Source organism: Periplaneta americana, chromosome 14 (assembly GCF_040183065.1).
Source record: "Periplaneta americana isolate PAMFEO1 chromosome 14, P.americana_PAMFEO1_priV1, whole genome shotgun sequence".
Classification (NCBI taxonomy): Eukaryota; Metazoa; Arthropoda; class Insecta; order Blattodea; family Blattidae; genus Periplaneta; species Periplaneta americana.
Window position 1 is genome coordinate 8,432,115 of NC_091130.1, and position 14,994 is coordinate 8,447,108.

A 14,994-nucleotide genomic window follows, 5' to 3' on the forward strand; every position below is an offset into this window, starting at 1 on the left:
CAAGCTAATGGATAGAAAACAGCAACAAAAGTCTCACGAGCCTTAAAAATTCTCAGTGCAATAACAAATAAAATATATTAAGCACTAAGATTAGCTTTTTCAATAAATTATAATTACTGCTATGTTAATGTCCTATGTTTTTAAACTCATAATATTAACTGGTGTTGGAAATAGTGTTAAATTGGGAGATTCATACATTTTATACATGAAATCACATAGTGTGTGCATGTATGTGTGATAAGTGTTTCACCCAAATGTTGACATCCTTCCACTGCTTCCCCTGCTCAGCTGATTTCTGTGGTGGGTGAGTTAAGATCCGCTCCCACTTAGTGGAATCAAAACGAAAAGTCTGCTGCCGCTCACATCTAGTGAAACCGAACTGGACAATACTTTTGTGTTTTGTCATACAAATGAAGATAATTCTACACAAGATTAATTAATTTTTCTTCGTTCATATTAAATTGTGATTTTTGTATACGTACTATTTCAGCAATAACTTTCAACAGAAACAAATTAAACTGTCAAGAATGGATGTGGTTCATTTGTTTTTTCACGAAGGTTTCATGAGAACATATACGATATCTGAAACAAGAAATTCTGTTCCAGCAGCAGAACAAATATTCTGGCTCATGAATTCTATTCTACTGTCTTCCTCCGATGAGTTTTGCGCTGGGCCTGAGGTATTCTTGCCATCGGTGCGGGGGTTGCAGGTAGGTTCTTTTGTTGCTACAGCCAAGCCGAGCGGGGTGGGAAGTATTAATCATCCAAAAATATGCAGTCTTCAGTTTGTAGTAGTGTGTGAATATTTCATATACATATTGTTTACCTAGGCCTATATGGTTTTGTTATTAATATATTAAATATATTGTTGCAATTTTTGCTCAAACATCTCCCTGATGTTAGCTATGTTAATATTACATGAATTACTCATGTTAAATATTTCACCATAACAAGTCATTTTTAAGGAAACATGCTATGGAAAAGTTTTTGGTTTTATTCTATTGGAATTTTAGAATATATGTGATTGGTATCGTGAAAAAGATTCCTATAATGTCATGCGAAAAGCATTTGTTGGTAATATCATAAAATACAAATCAAATAGTTTTACTTCTCAAGTGAGTTCAGCAGTACAGTATATTTAAATTGATTACTTTACAAATTTAATTCAATTCTACTAATCACTAAATTTTATAGTATGATTCTTCTTTTCATTTATATTATTGTAGTTGTATTATGATTTTTCTTTTTATTTATTTTATTGTCTTTGTATTTCTGGTGGTGTGATGGCCTTAACTTCACCAAAATAAATAAATAAATAAATATATATATATATATATATATATATATATATATAAAATAAAATTTTCTACAATACTTATATCTCTATCTCGCCAAAAATACGTTAGAAAACTAATAGGCATACTGCTCTCGTAAATTGGGCGAATGTTTTCAGTATGACTGTACTTCCAGATTGCTGCTGTCACTGTTCCCTCCCACTCCAGTACCGCGCTAGACTAGTCGAAACCGCATTCCTCTCAGCACTAAACTCCTCAGAGGATGACAGTATTCGACGCACCGCTTTCTGCTATCTTCCATTTAAACACGTTGTGAAGAGAAATTCTGTTCGATTTGAATCTACCAAGTGGGACAGGGCCTTTACAGTACATAATCATTTTCCCCATTACAATTTCTTTTCAATGGTTGAGCTGTTTGGACTTTTTCCATTGCTAATTTTCAAAATTATTGTACCAAAATCTTCGAAACGTTGTGTTGCAATTTTGAAAATTAGCAATGGAAAAAGTTCAAACAGTTCAACCATTGAATACTTCACCGTTGCTCTCTCTCCCCCCCTCCCCCCTTCATTCTTTTCCAGACCAATCTCAATAAAATCAATTTAATAATACAATGATCATTGTTATACATTTTTGATCAGAAAGAGATAACATGTCAATAAAATTAGCATAAATTAATGATGTTGGCTTCACGAAACTACATGCTACAAAATTTCATTAATCAAGTAACTGATAATTAAACTATTTGTCAACATGTCACACTGTTTTCATAGTATACCAATACTCTTCAAGTCTTAGATCACGCCATAATTATTAACACTTATGTTAATTAAATGTATGAACTTTAAGAAATATTTACGAGTAAATTTGTTGGGACTAGACGCTTGCCTTGTGGTAAAAGGATTTACCGGGCTGCGGCCTTTCAAAGGTTGAGAACCACTATATAGTCCAAATTGCTACAAGGTTCTATATAATAATTTAATGATTGTACTTCCCTCACTGATGGTGCAATATTATTGCTTTTTTTTTTTTTTGGTGAAATTATAATAAATTATAATCCATCTTTCTTATTCTTTCCTGTTTGAAGGTTACTGAAATGGAAATTTTCTGTAACTATAGCCCATTACCAAGTATTCATTTTTAATTATATGTTTATGCCCAAAATCAGGTGGTTATAACATATTAAAAGAATGGGTGATAAAAAACTCCTTAGACAAAAATACAGAAATACAAATCACAAGAAAGAACATAGAATGAGCCTGTAGACTGTAGAAAAGGGGAACAGATGATCCTGATGGCAGAACAAGTCATTTTTGATCTAGTAATCCATGTGGTTGATATAGTATATCATAACAATTTATAATACTCATACTACACAGCTTACAAGAAGTTTCGCTAGGCATAGGATGCGAAAAATATGTACACGTAGCGGCAAAAAGAATGGGCCGGCCGACAATTTCTAAGTTCCAGAGACATAACATTGCGCATGCTCGTCTCGTCAAAGCCGTAGTTCACTAGGCAACACATAATTAAACCATTTAAATTTGCTGTATTTTGTTTAAGAGGCTAAAATATGTAATAAAATCGAATGGCGGGTTGATTCTAGATACATCAGGGGCCTTGAAGAGTGAAATAATAATAAAATTGATAAATACAAAATCAACCGGAGCGAATATGAACAGGAAAACCATGTATTATGTCGAACTGATATAAACAGTTGCAGTAGTATAAGTTGTTACGGCATTGGTATATTGAACAAGTTAGTAGTAGTATCTCAAGGTTCGAATCTCCCCCAATCTTCTTCTTTTTTTTTTTTTTTTTTGTTACAAATTTGCCACCATATGTGTCTCGCAAAGCTATAATTATGTGGCGATATATCTTAGAATATACCCAAACTCTAATAAATAATAAACCTCCCTCTCTCTTTCAAGCAAAACTGCTATCTGTTAATATAACGTTCTGTCTCGTCATTACGCTTGAAGATGACACAGAAACAATAACTCATTGCTCTGGTTCGCATAGGTTATTCTGCGTATGCTACTCTCCGACGGGACTTTGATTGGAGAAATGCCATTTTCTCCGACGCGGTAATTGTCTCCAATAGCAATGATAGTACTGCCCTAGTTTATTGTATGAATGACCACCGATACGCTTCGCATGAGGGTCGCGTGTTGGGGGTGGATGTCATACGATGGGGCAGGACTTCTGGAACGCATCCACGGTCTGTTTACGGCAGAAGTCTACGAACACATTTTGGCAAATGTAATGATCCCTTCCGCCCGAAAACGATATCCAGAAGGAACACTTTTCTTCCAGCAGGATAATCATCTGATACACACCGCCAACCGGATTTAAAGATGGTTTACGAGGAGGCGTGATGTCGACCCAGTCGACTGGCCTCCAAATTCACCAGATATGAATCCGTTTCAAAATTTGTGGGCTGCAGTCAAAAGGATCCTACGCTCTAATCGGGCAGAACAACCACCCGTTCGGACATCTGAGGAATTGTGGGACAGAGTTCTAGATGCAAGGGAGAAGATGGCCAAGAATTTAGACTTGTTCCATAATCTTGTGGACTCCATGCCGAGCAGAATGAGGGCAGATGTTGACGCAGGTGGTTTGTGGACGAGATACTAGTCCCCACCACAGCCTTGTTTTAATATATTAACAAATTGTTTGTTTTTGTTAATTTAATTATTTATTTGTGTTTGATATGCGTCCGTTTTTTTAGGATGTGAAACAAGTATTTTTGTTTATACAGACAAGGTCTCGCCTATTAATACCCCACAGGTGATGGGCAATAATATATTTAGAAGGCAGGCATAACGAAGTTTGTTAACAAATGCCATTTCACATTTAAACTAATAAATTAAGTAAAAGTTAAAATAAAAAAAAATAATTTTGCCATACCAGGAGGCGAACTCACAACCTCTGGCACGGATGTCAGACTTCTTACCACTGGGCCACACACTGCTCGTAAGGTTTACTTCATTATAGACGGACGACTTTCAATGAAGAGACACCACAGCAATGCCTTGCACTGGGTTACGTTTACAAGAGTGAACCGCGCGACAGAACTTAGCATTTCTATCAACCAAGAGATGGCCCATTCTTTTTGCCGCTAAGTGTACAACTGGGATCACTTTCCAGTGGAGAGTGCAAACTCCATACACTGCATCCCAGTAAGTATGACCCATGATTTGGCTGCTGCAACTAAGAAAGAATCTGGTAACACATAAAGATATTGTTTCTCCAAAGATGTCACATTTGTAAAATACTATGATTCCAAACATTTTTAAACTGTTGTGACAAGAAGAAGTCTTTGGAGGCAATATGGTATTATAAAATTCTGCACCACAATCCAATCACTATGCAAGTCTGAAGTCTCTCAATTCTAATCCAAGTGGGTGTACACGAGAAGAAAACATGTGACCTGCGGTAGACTTGAACCGTACAAATCCAGAGTTTATTATACAGAATACAGAAAAATTTATCATTATTTGATTCAAATACAAAGTACTAAATAATGAATATCAATGGAACACTTTTTTGTGTCAGTCTAAAATGCAGTCAATACTCACAAGGTGGTAAGGTGTCACAAATTACTTTCTAAACACTGAAGTTCTTTCTCAATCTGCACAATTAACCTCGTATACACCGACTGTCTCTTTGAGTCATTTCGCACTGTGAATCTGCAGACTGATATGAACGCTGTTCAGGGTCGATCTCCTCTTCCTCTGCCACCTCCAGGACCTCCACCTGGACCACCCTGCCAGCTGCCACCCCCTCGACCTCTACCACCACGACCCCTTCCTCGAGCGGCTGCAAAAAAAAAAAAAGCACGTAAGAAATAACAGTTTAATGTTGCACTTGGTATATTAAACATCCTCACTATCAAGGTTTGATTATTTTAATTTCATTTCCTCCAACATTTGACATTTCGGCCATTTGATGCCTGTGTAGTCTGGCGACATCTTGATCATTTATATAAAAAAAAACACGCATGCGCACGCACAACCCCCCCCCCCCGGTGCGTTCTGCCTATGGGAAGATCTTTCACTGCAAACCCAACATTCTCCAATCTTTCCTATTTTCTATCTTCTTCTTCTTAGTCTCTGCATATGATCCACGTATCTTAATTCGTCTATCAGCTGATATCTTCTTCTGCACCGAACTTTTCTTCCATTCACCATTCCTTCCGTTGCATCCTTCACCAGACAGTTTCTTCTCGGCCAGTGACCCAACCAATTCCTTTTGCTCTTTCTAATCAGTTTCAGCATCATTCTTTCTTCATCCACTCTTTCCAACACAGCTTCATTTCTTATTCTATATGTCCACTTCACATGCTCCATTCTTCTCCATATCCACATTTAAAATGCTTCTATTCGTTTCTTTTCATTTCGTCGTGATGTCCATGTTTCTGCCCCATACAATACACTATATATATATATATATATATATATATATATATATATATATATATATATATAATTCGAATTCGGAACTACCTTCGGGCATGGGTTCGATTCTTGCTTGGACTGATTACCTGGTTGGGATTTTCCGAGGTTTTCCCCAACCGCAAGGGAATGTCGGGTATTGGCGAATCCTCGGTCTCATCCCACTATCATCAATTTCATCGACGCTAAACAACCTAACAGTTTATACGACTTTGTTAAATAACGAAATAAGAAAAGTGCCGAGAAAAATTTTGGAAAAAATGTTCTGTGTTTTAGTGCCTCACAAATCTAGTATTCACAAACTTATTAAGAAATGGCTTATGTCTACTTGTTGTTGTTGTTTAGTCAACTGTTCGAAGACAGGTCTGAACCTCACAAGTGATACGAACAAGGCACACTTATGAGGAAACTAGGCCAGGAGATAATGGAGTAGGGTGGCCAGTTCCTTTCTCCCTCCATTGCATACATCGCTGACTAGATATATATTACACTAATCAGACTTCAGATGTATACAAACAATTGTTCTTCCTCTAACACATATCTTCAAGTGAGATGTATTGCCTGATAATAGATGTACATACCTATCAGCCAGAATTTCAATCAGAGGATTATGACTACTTAATGAAGTAAAATTATAAACGAGTAAATACATAAATAGGCTAAGCAAATAAAAAGTTTTTCACTGCTGTGTATTGGATATTCTTACAATCTTCCTCCCTCTCCAAAATTTCAAGATTTTGGGGGCCATTAACATTTTTATTAAAACTTTTTCGTTCATCAGCATATTACCACTCGTCTATCAACATATTTTATTAGGTAAAGGGTGAAGTATGGTGGCTGATAGCTCAATTGTTAGAGCAACTGGCTATGGACTGGTAGGTCCGGGGTTCGATCCCGGGTGGTGATGGGGTTTTCTCATCACCAAACTTCCAGAACAGTCTCACGGTTCACTCTGCTTATCAAACTGAGTACTGGGAAAGGCCCGGACGTAAAAAGGCCGCCGGAACGTGGTGCCCAACAAACCAACTCGTTCTAGTGTCGAGGTCAAGAAAGCATGGTGCTCAACCTGCATGTCCACTCAAGTGCCAATATAGCATGTATAAAGGATACCTTTACTTCTGAGTGGTAGCCCTTTGCATCTAGGAATGCATGAAGTACGTGGACTGTGAATGAATGTCATAACTAGCAGTTGGAAGAACTTGAAATCTCCCGCTTCTCTCTTAGAGGTTTTGAATATGTATTGCTATGAGGGAATAAGGAGAACTGACAGCAGCAACAGATATTGGGTTTTAGCTTTGAAAATATTTATAAACAATAAGTTATTACATGCGTAATAATCAGATAACATAACCTGTAATAACTAGCTCTATAGATCAAGTTTAAAACGTCATAGCTTCCATCTCCATAATTCAAATTTAAAATTTCAGCAAAGTAAAATAAATATTACAAACCTTGAGCTCGCAAAATTGCTGACTTGCCTCGACCAGCACCACCGGTGCCTTTATTGCCTTGTCGTTTGAACATAGGAGCATTTTTTAACATATCTGGTAAAATGAGAAATCTGATCTTCGATCCACGGATATACACATTCTCCAGTTGTGCAACTCTCCCATCACGGTATGTTACAGTAATATTTATCATCTGACAATTCATATTATCCTCCGCCTCAATCAATTTCCCCCTGTACACTTCGCCGGTATTTGTTTCGCACGTAACTATATGGCCTTCTGCTTCGTGCAGAACTTTAATTGGGACACCAATAGACATGTCGGTATTTGAAGATGAATTGAAGGCAAAATAAACGTCAACTTGAATACGATGTCACACTGATATTCCCAGATTAATATTTCCACAATTTCTATCAACAAACTCCTAACTGTATCGTAAACATTACGAACAACTGACGCCTTCTGCTCCGAGTGACCAACAATCACACAATATTCATGGACAAAAATGTGATACTTTTTGTCATAATTAGCATTCAAATATGTAATATATGTACAATAATTCCGTTTATAGATTAATTTGTAGTTAATTTGACTTAGAGTTTGTCTAACATGATCCATATACGTACATATAGGATATTTGTTTGTTGGTGAACCTGAAGAATCTACGCTATAAGCATTACTTTTATTTTTCAAAGAGTTTAAAACGTTCAAAAAATGACATTTTTTTAAATACAGTGTGATTCAATGTCAAAGAGTTTAGAGTTTGTTAGTTTTAATTACATTTCTTGTGACACATATACTTTATAGGTTATTATTATACAATATATGAAATTATTTTGAAGAAAATTTCCTTTTGCAAACAAAATATGGACTTCGATTAAGAAACAGGATGCAATGGAAGCTTCTAAAAACATCGATATTGGTGAGGTTTTTTTATATTAAAGCTATTCAGTCCGATTAAACTAATGTTGATGTTTGACACATAGGCTACCGTTTTGAATTATTGTTGCAGATATACAACCCAAGCTAGAAATACAACTTACACATCATCGCCAGCATTTCAATTGGGACTGTGGTGTTTCATGCGTATTGATGGTTTTGCCAGAAGCGAAACGAGAACACTTACTGTGTAATTTTAATGAAGTGTGTAAGGAGGAAGGTTTCAACAAAAGGTAAAAGTGAAGAGATGAAAGTATAAACTTAATTTATGGTACCGGCACTCTGTGACCTTAAACATATTCTAAACAAATCCTAACGAAAGTATAGGCTATGTTATCATTAGTAGATCTCTCAGTATTGACCTAAACTCGAAGGTAACATGACCTAATCTAAAAAATTACCTAGTATTTAACGATAGGAAATAAACCCAATGATTATGAAAACAACTTACCGATAGCATACTTAATGTGTCGCTCTTTAATGAAATTTCAAGGCATTTTTCCAGAAAAACCATATCACAGAAACCAATAAAATAAAAGGAGATTGTCTTATTTGGTGTAGCTTTTCTGTAGAATTACGTTGCTGATTATGAACTTTTACGAACTATGCGATTACTGGAAAACGAATATACTTATTGTAATGACGGTTCTCGACCAATACTAAAAGCCAGCCCAAGTTGCTGTTGATGACCTCAAATTATAAGCTGTAAGATATAATGTAAGAATAAGACAATGAAATTAGCTGGGTAATGTTCATATATTTTTTGCAGCACGTGGAGCATTGACTTGTGCTACTTGTTGAAAAGATATGGAATAAAACATATTTACTGCACAATCACTTTGGGAATCAATCCTGGCTACCGAGGGCAGTCCTTCTATGACAAGATTTTACACAAAGTAGGTATTTAGAACTAAGTTATTTTAAGTAGATCACATCTTTAACTCTGCCATGATGTGCAAAATTTTTATTTGAACATGTTCTGTTTCTGCAGGATGAGGAAAGAGTGACAAAACGTTTCAAGGAGGCAGCCGAAAATAACATTGTAATCCGGAAGGCTTCACTCACGTGTAGAGACTTGGTGCAGCACCTTGCAGAATTTGGACCTATTATTCTATTGACTAATGCCTCACTTCTGCATTGTGATATCTGCAAAGTTAACAAACTGACGTCGGAGTTACGGGGTTGCTTCCCCTGGAGCACCACTTACACAGGTGCACTCACTGTAACCCGTAGTCTTCGATTCTGATTGATATCATTGCAAATATTTTGGATATTGTTTGGCAGTCATTTATTGGTATTATTAGCTAATCTTGTATCAAAACACTGCTTATATAGGCTTAGTTGATTTAAATCTAGAACACAGTCGTTGTAGTCGGACCATCGGATCTGTGCCCCAGTAACATATGCGAACTGAACCCTAATTCCTTCTCAACCTCGGTAATTCATTTCTCTCCCTGCATTCCTATCTCTCTCCCTTTCTCTCCCCCACTACTCACAATTTTGGCCTTCTTGCGGGACAGTTTACAATATTTGCACTTGCAGTCCAGTGTTGTCAACTCAACATGAATACTGTAGCACGGAGTGGCGAAAGAAATATTATTAAGCAAGTACGTAATAGCATTTTGCGATGAAGAGAAACAAACAGGTCAATATCTGTTTCCTATAAATCAGGCAACGAAAAGAGCAACTGATATCACAGGTGAGGCTTATTTTATTTCAATTGATTATATATTAAAATTACTTACTTAACTAATATTAATAATACAACATTTTATGTAATTTATATAGACAGATCAGAGCTCCTAATAAAGAAAATCAGGAGAGAGGGAGTCTGTGCAGGAGATTAAAAGCTAGAATCACCAGAGATCAGACGAAGGGAACTTTTAATGATTGTAGATGATATGAACCGATGTATTTTAAGAAGAAAGATACAAGGATTTTATACCGTTCAGAAAGAAGTTTCAACATTGAAGAAATTACTGAAGCTTGCGAGAGAAGCATTAAATTTCCAAGGTTGGAGAGAAAAACTACGGAAAGTGATTCGAGACATGGGATTTAGGTTTAAAAAATGCAGAAATACAAGATGTATTTTGATTGAAAGAAATAATATTGTAGCATGGAGGACCAGTTATTTATGAGTATGACACCGTTTGACAGAACTTTGGCAACACCCCTATTTGGCAAGGTTCGTGGCCTGCTGTTTAACGTGGTGGGAGGAAAGCGGGTGGAATGGAGTGAGTACAGGCGTTAACTTTTCCAAGAACGACGACAGCGCTGAAGGAGCACAGATCTGATGGTCCGACAATACATATCGAGGGATATATTAAAATATTTGTAATGATATCCTTTTATGTTTGAGAATTACAATGGACATGAGAAAGAATCAAAGATGTGTACACAAGGAAAGGAAAAGATCATTCCATCTTTTTATGGCTGTACTGTAATATTGGTGTTTTGTTGATGCACCCTTCTGGCATAATGCCCTTCATATGTTGCTAGCAATATTGCTTCGTAAAGTTCTGTAGAAAGGACACATTTTTTTCACATTAAGCCAAGATATGCTAAAACAAGGACACTTTTATTTGTAGATAAACTTTCCCATATGAATGAATTTCAGTAGATCTTTTAAAAGACTTGCGATATCATTTTCTTCAAGGTGAATTCAAGATTCGTTCTGATCGTATAGAAATTATGGGTGTTGTTTATTGTAGTCCAACCATCTTATTGAATGTTCTTTGTCTCGTGTTCGGTACATCTATATTTCATAGCAGGATTTTATCGCAAATGAACTTTGGTGTTGTTTCTGCGTTCATATTTTTAAGAATCTGAATTCTTATCTGGCATGGTATTGGATGTAACACTAGGCCCTATCAGTTTATATTATTCGAAATTATAAACTGAGTATTTAGTATGTTTCCTTTTCATCGACGAACTCACGAATGTGCATTTAGAATTATTGCACTTTTATTAATCTATGATACATTCAATTTTTTTCTTTGAAAAATCGTCTGTAGCTGCATTTAGATTGGCAACAGGCCATGACTGTTTGGCCAAACACCTGCATAGAATTGGAATATATCAGTCCCCTAACTGCCCATTGTGCAACTCAAACCAAGAACTGGATTCGGAACACCTCAAAATCTGTGCTTCAGTGGCTGGTCATGATAATATCTTTGAAAAATATTGGAGTGCAAGAGGTCAAATGACTTGATTGTCAAACGTCTGGCATTAGAAAACATTTTTTCCTTTGAATGAATTACGACACAATTATGAACCTTCAGTACAATTTATTTTTAAAACTATTATTCCTTTATTTCAGGTCATTATATTGTTCTATGTGGTTACAACTTGGCGAGTGAGAAGTTCTTTTTCCGTAATCCAACCTTCAGAAACAGTAAGTACTTCCATTCTGTCATGACAGTCAAATTGTTTTAGTTCAACTGATCACGGATTTAATTCTTGTACAAGGACAGAATAGCGCAGAATATATGTACAGTATAATGAAAGGAACTGTAAGTTTACAAAGTTTAATTCTTTATCCTCTTTTTCTGATGATAAAATGAACACTATGAGAATTCTCTTTTCCTGCAGAAATCTCATCTCGTAAGCTACTATTAATGCACTTTATAAACTCCAAAATGTTACAATTTTAGATATGCTTTAACTTGTATGTGTATCAGCTATTAAAATGAAACCATAGTAAGAAAGGAAAGGGCTGGTGGGTAAATTTTATAAATGTGAGAATGAAGGAAAATTTTAGACTTCAATAATTATAAAAAAGAAATAGAATTATAGGAAATGAGATACAAAATTTGAGGGTCACTTTGTAGCAAACATTTTAGTTTATTTAAAAAATAATTAAAATACTTAAAAATAAAATATAAACACAAATGTTCTTTGAACTATACAGGTACAAAGATAAATAAACAATTAGGAATAGAAAGACAAGAAAGATCTTACCTACTGGAGTATCTTAACTTGTTGCGGTGGTTTATAATTTTTTATTATAGGTTATTTACTAATGGTTTTCTTATCAACTTCTTTGGTCAGATTTTCTGTAGCAAACACATTAACACAATATCAAATGCGTACATGGTATACATGGTTGCGGAGACACATTCTTATCCTTTCGAGTAGGGTTTCAATACTGTCTCTTTGATTTAATAGATTTTTGTGCTCCAATGTTTCGCCATCATTGCTGTTATTTATGTTTTTTCTCAAGTTTTTCCAGTTTATTTTCTTTGCCTTTTGTAATGAATTATTTGTAACTCGGACAAGCGTTGGTTTCATCTTTCATTGATATAGTGTGCAAGTTTAATAATTCAATTCCAATAGAACTTCATATACATTTCAATTTAAACACCAAAATGACATAGTACACAACTTCTTAGTGAAGTTCTGGAATGACCAAAGATAAATTTACTAACAGTTCACCAAGAGAAAGTTTTCATTTTTAAACACAAGAAGAAGAAATAATAAAAAAAACTTATCTTTCAGGGGTTTGTGCCATGTCGTTCACGATGCTAAACGAAGCGAGATGCAGTTACGGGACAGATGAGGATGCTATCTTGGTATACTCGAAAAGCTGGACGTGAACTCGTGAACTCTTTTAACAGCAGATGCCTTAATTGTACGTGTCCTTGCAGCAACTTCTGTGCCTTAAGTATTATACAATTGTGGGAGGAGAAGGGAATACAGGAGAACACTTTATATTTTTATATGTACAAAGTGAAAACAGTTTTGGACAGCACAGTTTTATGTTATGTTATAAATAACACAAAAAATGGTGAAGGTTGTGTAGACATAACTGTACAGTGTTCATAATGCTTTTGTTTGTATCTAAGAAACAAATTCTTGTCAAAAAATAAGACATATGAACGAATTGTAACAAGATTTACATTTCTTGCTGTTCCCATCATATATCTCTTAATCATATTCATCACTTGTTTGGTTTTAACCACAATTAAAAATTAAGAGGATGAGCGAAAGTAGTGAACATTGATACTGCAACACTTAAAGATACTGACAGTTCTAACACTAGGCTGCGACAGAGTCCAACGGGCTGCACTGTGTGATGTTGGCAAGATGACGGTTGGTCGGACTCCGTCGCATCAAAGAGCACAAGAGTCCTACCACCCACAACACATCTACACTACGTGGTTCACAGCTTGCTACAGTTATAGTCAGTTTGTTACGTAACTGACATCTTGAAAACTTCTAACTTGTCTTCTAATTGCTTCCCCCCCACTCCCTAACTCTCAAGTCCTTTTCTTTTAAAAATGCAGCTTATAGTTAATTCTGGCTGAGAGCCGACAACACGAGTGCGCGATCACACCTCTTTGTCTTCTGAGAGTCCTGTCTCGCACGAGGCTGAGTTGTCAAGCGCAAGTGTACAAGAGAAAGCACTGCCCGAGGCAGAGACAAATCTTTAAAAAAATGAATAAAGGAACACAACAGAGAAGGTTATGTTGCTGCCTTCACGTCTGCTTCCCATCTTGTATCTCCGAGCAGCAGCTTGGTCCATGACACCTACAACATTTGCAAGAAAAAAATCTTAATATTTTCATCACAACAGCATTCTAATTTACTTCGGATTAGTATTTTGTGGAAGAATTTTAATACAACAGCATTACAAACTAGAGTCGACGGCAATTCGGAAGGCGGTTGTCTGCTAGCGTTTGCGTCGAGACAGACAGAGAGAGAGCAAGACAGCATACAACATTGCCAAATCGTACTTCACGAGCACGTGCAATGCAAATAACGCAGAAGAGAATTTAAATTATCAAAAGACAAGAAGAAGAAAGTTAGCTTCCCTTATGAAAAGGTTGCCAGATTTGACAAAGTGTATTACATATAATTTGTAAACACACCTAAAAGGTAAAATGATATGCATTTGAAACGATGAGGGAATCAAATATACAACATGTCAGAAAAATTTACACTTAAGTAGCGTTTGTGCTCATTTACAGTTAAGAAAGGGGAAAAAAATATCATCAGATAGGTTGGTTAGAATGATATGAATGCCATATACCGCGAGAAAAATAATAGTACGGATTTATTGGCATTGATATCTAAACCAGTCAACAGCCATCGGTTAAGATAACTTGAAATTTCCATACAAATGATTTGATTACTGTAAGCATGACACCAAACAAACCCTCTTTCCTTCACTAACAATATTCTTTGCACGGTTCTCAATCCCACACCACATGGTTCTGCAGTCGTTTCTTGTATGTTGGCAACGTTGCAGCCAGCATCAAGAAGGCTGGCAGTGTTCTGCTCGTTAATGTTTTTTAAATAATTATACACCTCAAACACTATTTTCCGCGCCTGCTTGTGCAATACTTGTCTATTTACAGTCTTTTCTTCAATTTATTTACCTTACATACACACAGTAAATGTTAGTTTTACTTATTCAATGTATTGAAACACTCCCACGTCAACAAACGAAATCGGGAAGTGCTTGTTATAGACTGATTCTGATTGGTTCTACTGTACAAGCTTGTGACGTCACATACCAGAAATGCTATGGCGCATATAGAAGCTAACCACCTTCCGAAATGCCGTCCAGTCTAGTGTCTATGTCAAACATCTGAACAGGAGATGGAAAAGGAGCCATAACAGAAGCAGAATTGTATTCTTTAACAGTAGCTGAGTGGTTACTATATTTAATTGAAACCTAGCTGAAGATAATGAATCCTCAGACTAACTAGTGTCCTGTGTTGCAAGTTTACAGCATGTAAAGGAATCCAGTCATTGAATAACAAAGCTTCTGACAAAATTTACAGGTCATTTCTCATCCACAACAAAATTCAACTCTGCTGTCATCTGCGTTTATCATCCTGGGTATTATGGGAC

At 36.0% G+C, this 14,994-nt stretch overlaps 3 protein-coding genes across 3 annotated transcripts in view; 1 reads left to right on the forward strand and 2 right to left on the reverse strand.

Annotated features, from left to right (window-relative positions):
• Window positions 1–4,725: 4,725 nt before the first annotated feature.
• SmD3 (small ribonucleoprotein particle protein SmD3) lies at window positions 4,726–7,669 on the reverse strand. Its single transcript, XM_069844897.1, has 2 exons — window positions 7,201–7,669; window positions 4,726–5,114 (listed from the first exon to the last, which is right to left on the reverse strand). Exons 1-2 carry the CDS (start codon window positions 7,514–7,516, stop codon window positions 5,008–5,010), a joined length of 423 nt encoding a protein of 140 aa, XP_069700998.1. The 5' UTR covers window positions 7,517–7,669; the 3' UTR covers window positions 4,726–5,007.
• Window positions 7,670–7,917: 248 nt separating this feature from the next.
• On the forward strand, window positions 7,918–13,416 carry LOC138713116 (protein GUCD1). Its single transcript, XM_069844896.1, has 6 exons — window positions 7,918–8,119; window positions 8,210–8,369; window positions 8,906–9,032; window positions 9,128–9,347; window positions 11,456–11,530; window positions 12,634–13,416. Exons 1-6 carry the CDS (start codon window positions 8,092–8,094, stop codon window positions 12,729–12,731), a joined length of 708 nt encoding a protein of 235 aa, XP_069700997.1. The 5' UTR covers window positions 7,918–8,091; the 3' UTR covers window positions 12,732–13,416.
• The window catches only part of sno (strawberry notch), a 70,303-nt gene continuing 67,264 nt past the window's right edge, over window positions 11,956–14,994 (reverse strand). Inside the window, exon 27 of the mRNA XM_069844895.1 lies at window positions 11,956–13,665. The gene's annotated coding sequence lies outside the window, so the exon portion shown is untranslated. The remainder of the gene's footprint in view (window positions 13,666–14,994) is intronic.

What these genes read in the sequence shown, in the direction of transcription:
- SmD3 (XM_069844897.1), bottom strand. Translation starts at nt 7,516, where the DNA reads ATGTCTATTGGTGTCCCAATTAAAGTTCTGCACGAAGCAGAAGGCCAT. An exon ending in AGCAATTTTGCGAGCTCAAG is followed by an intron (nt 5,115 to 7,200) that starts GTTTGTAATATT and finishes TTTTTTTTGCAG; the next exon opens with CCGCTCGAGGAAGGGGTCGT.
- LOC138713116 (XM_069844896.1), top strand. Translation starts at nt 8,092, where the DNA reads ATGGAAGCTTCTAAAAACATCGATATTG. An exon ending in GAGGAAGGTTTCAACAAAAG is followed by an intron (nt 8,370 to 8,905) that starts GTAAAAGTGAAG and finishes TATTTTTTGCAG; the next exon opens with CACGTGGAGCATTGACTTGT. An exon ending in ATGACAAGATTTTACACAAA is followed by an intron (nt 9,033 to 9,127) that starts GTAGGTATTTAG and finishes CTGTTTCTGCAG; the next exon opens with GATGAGGAAAGAGTGACAAA.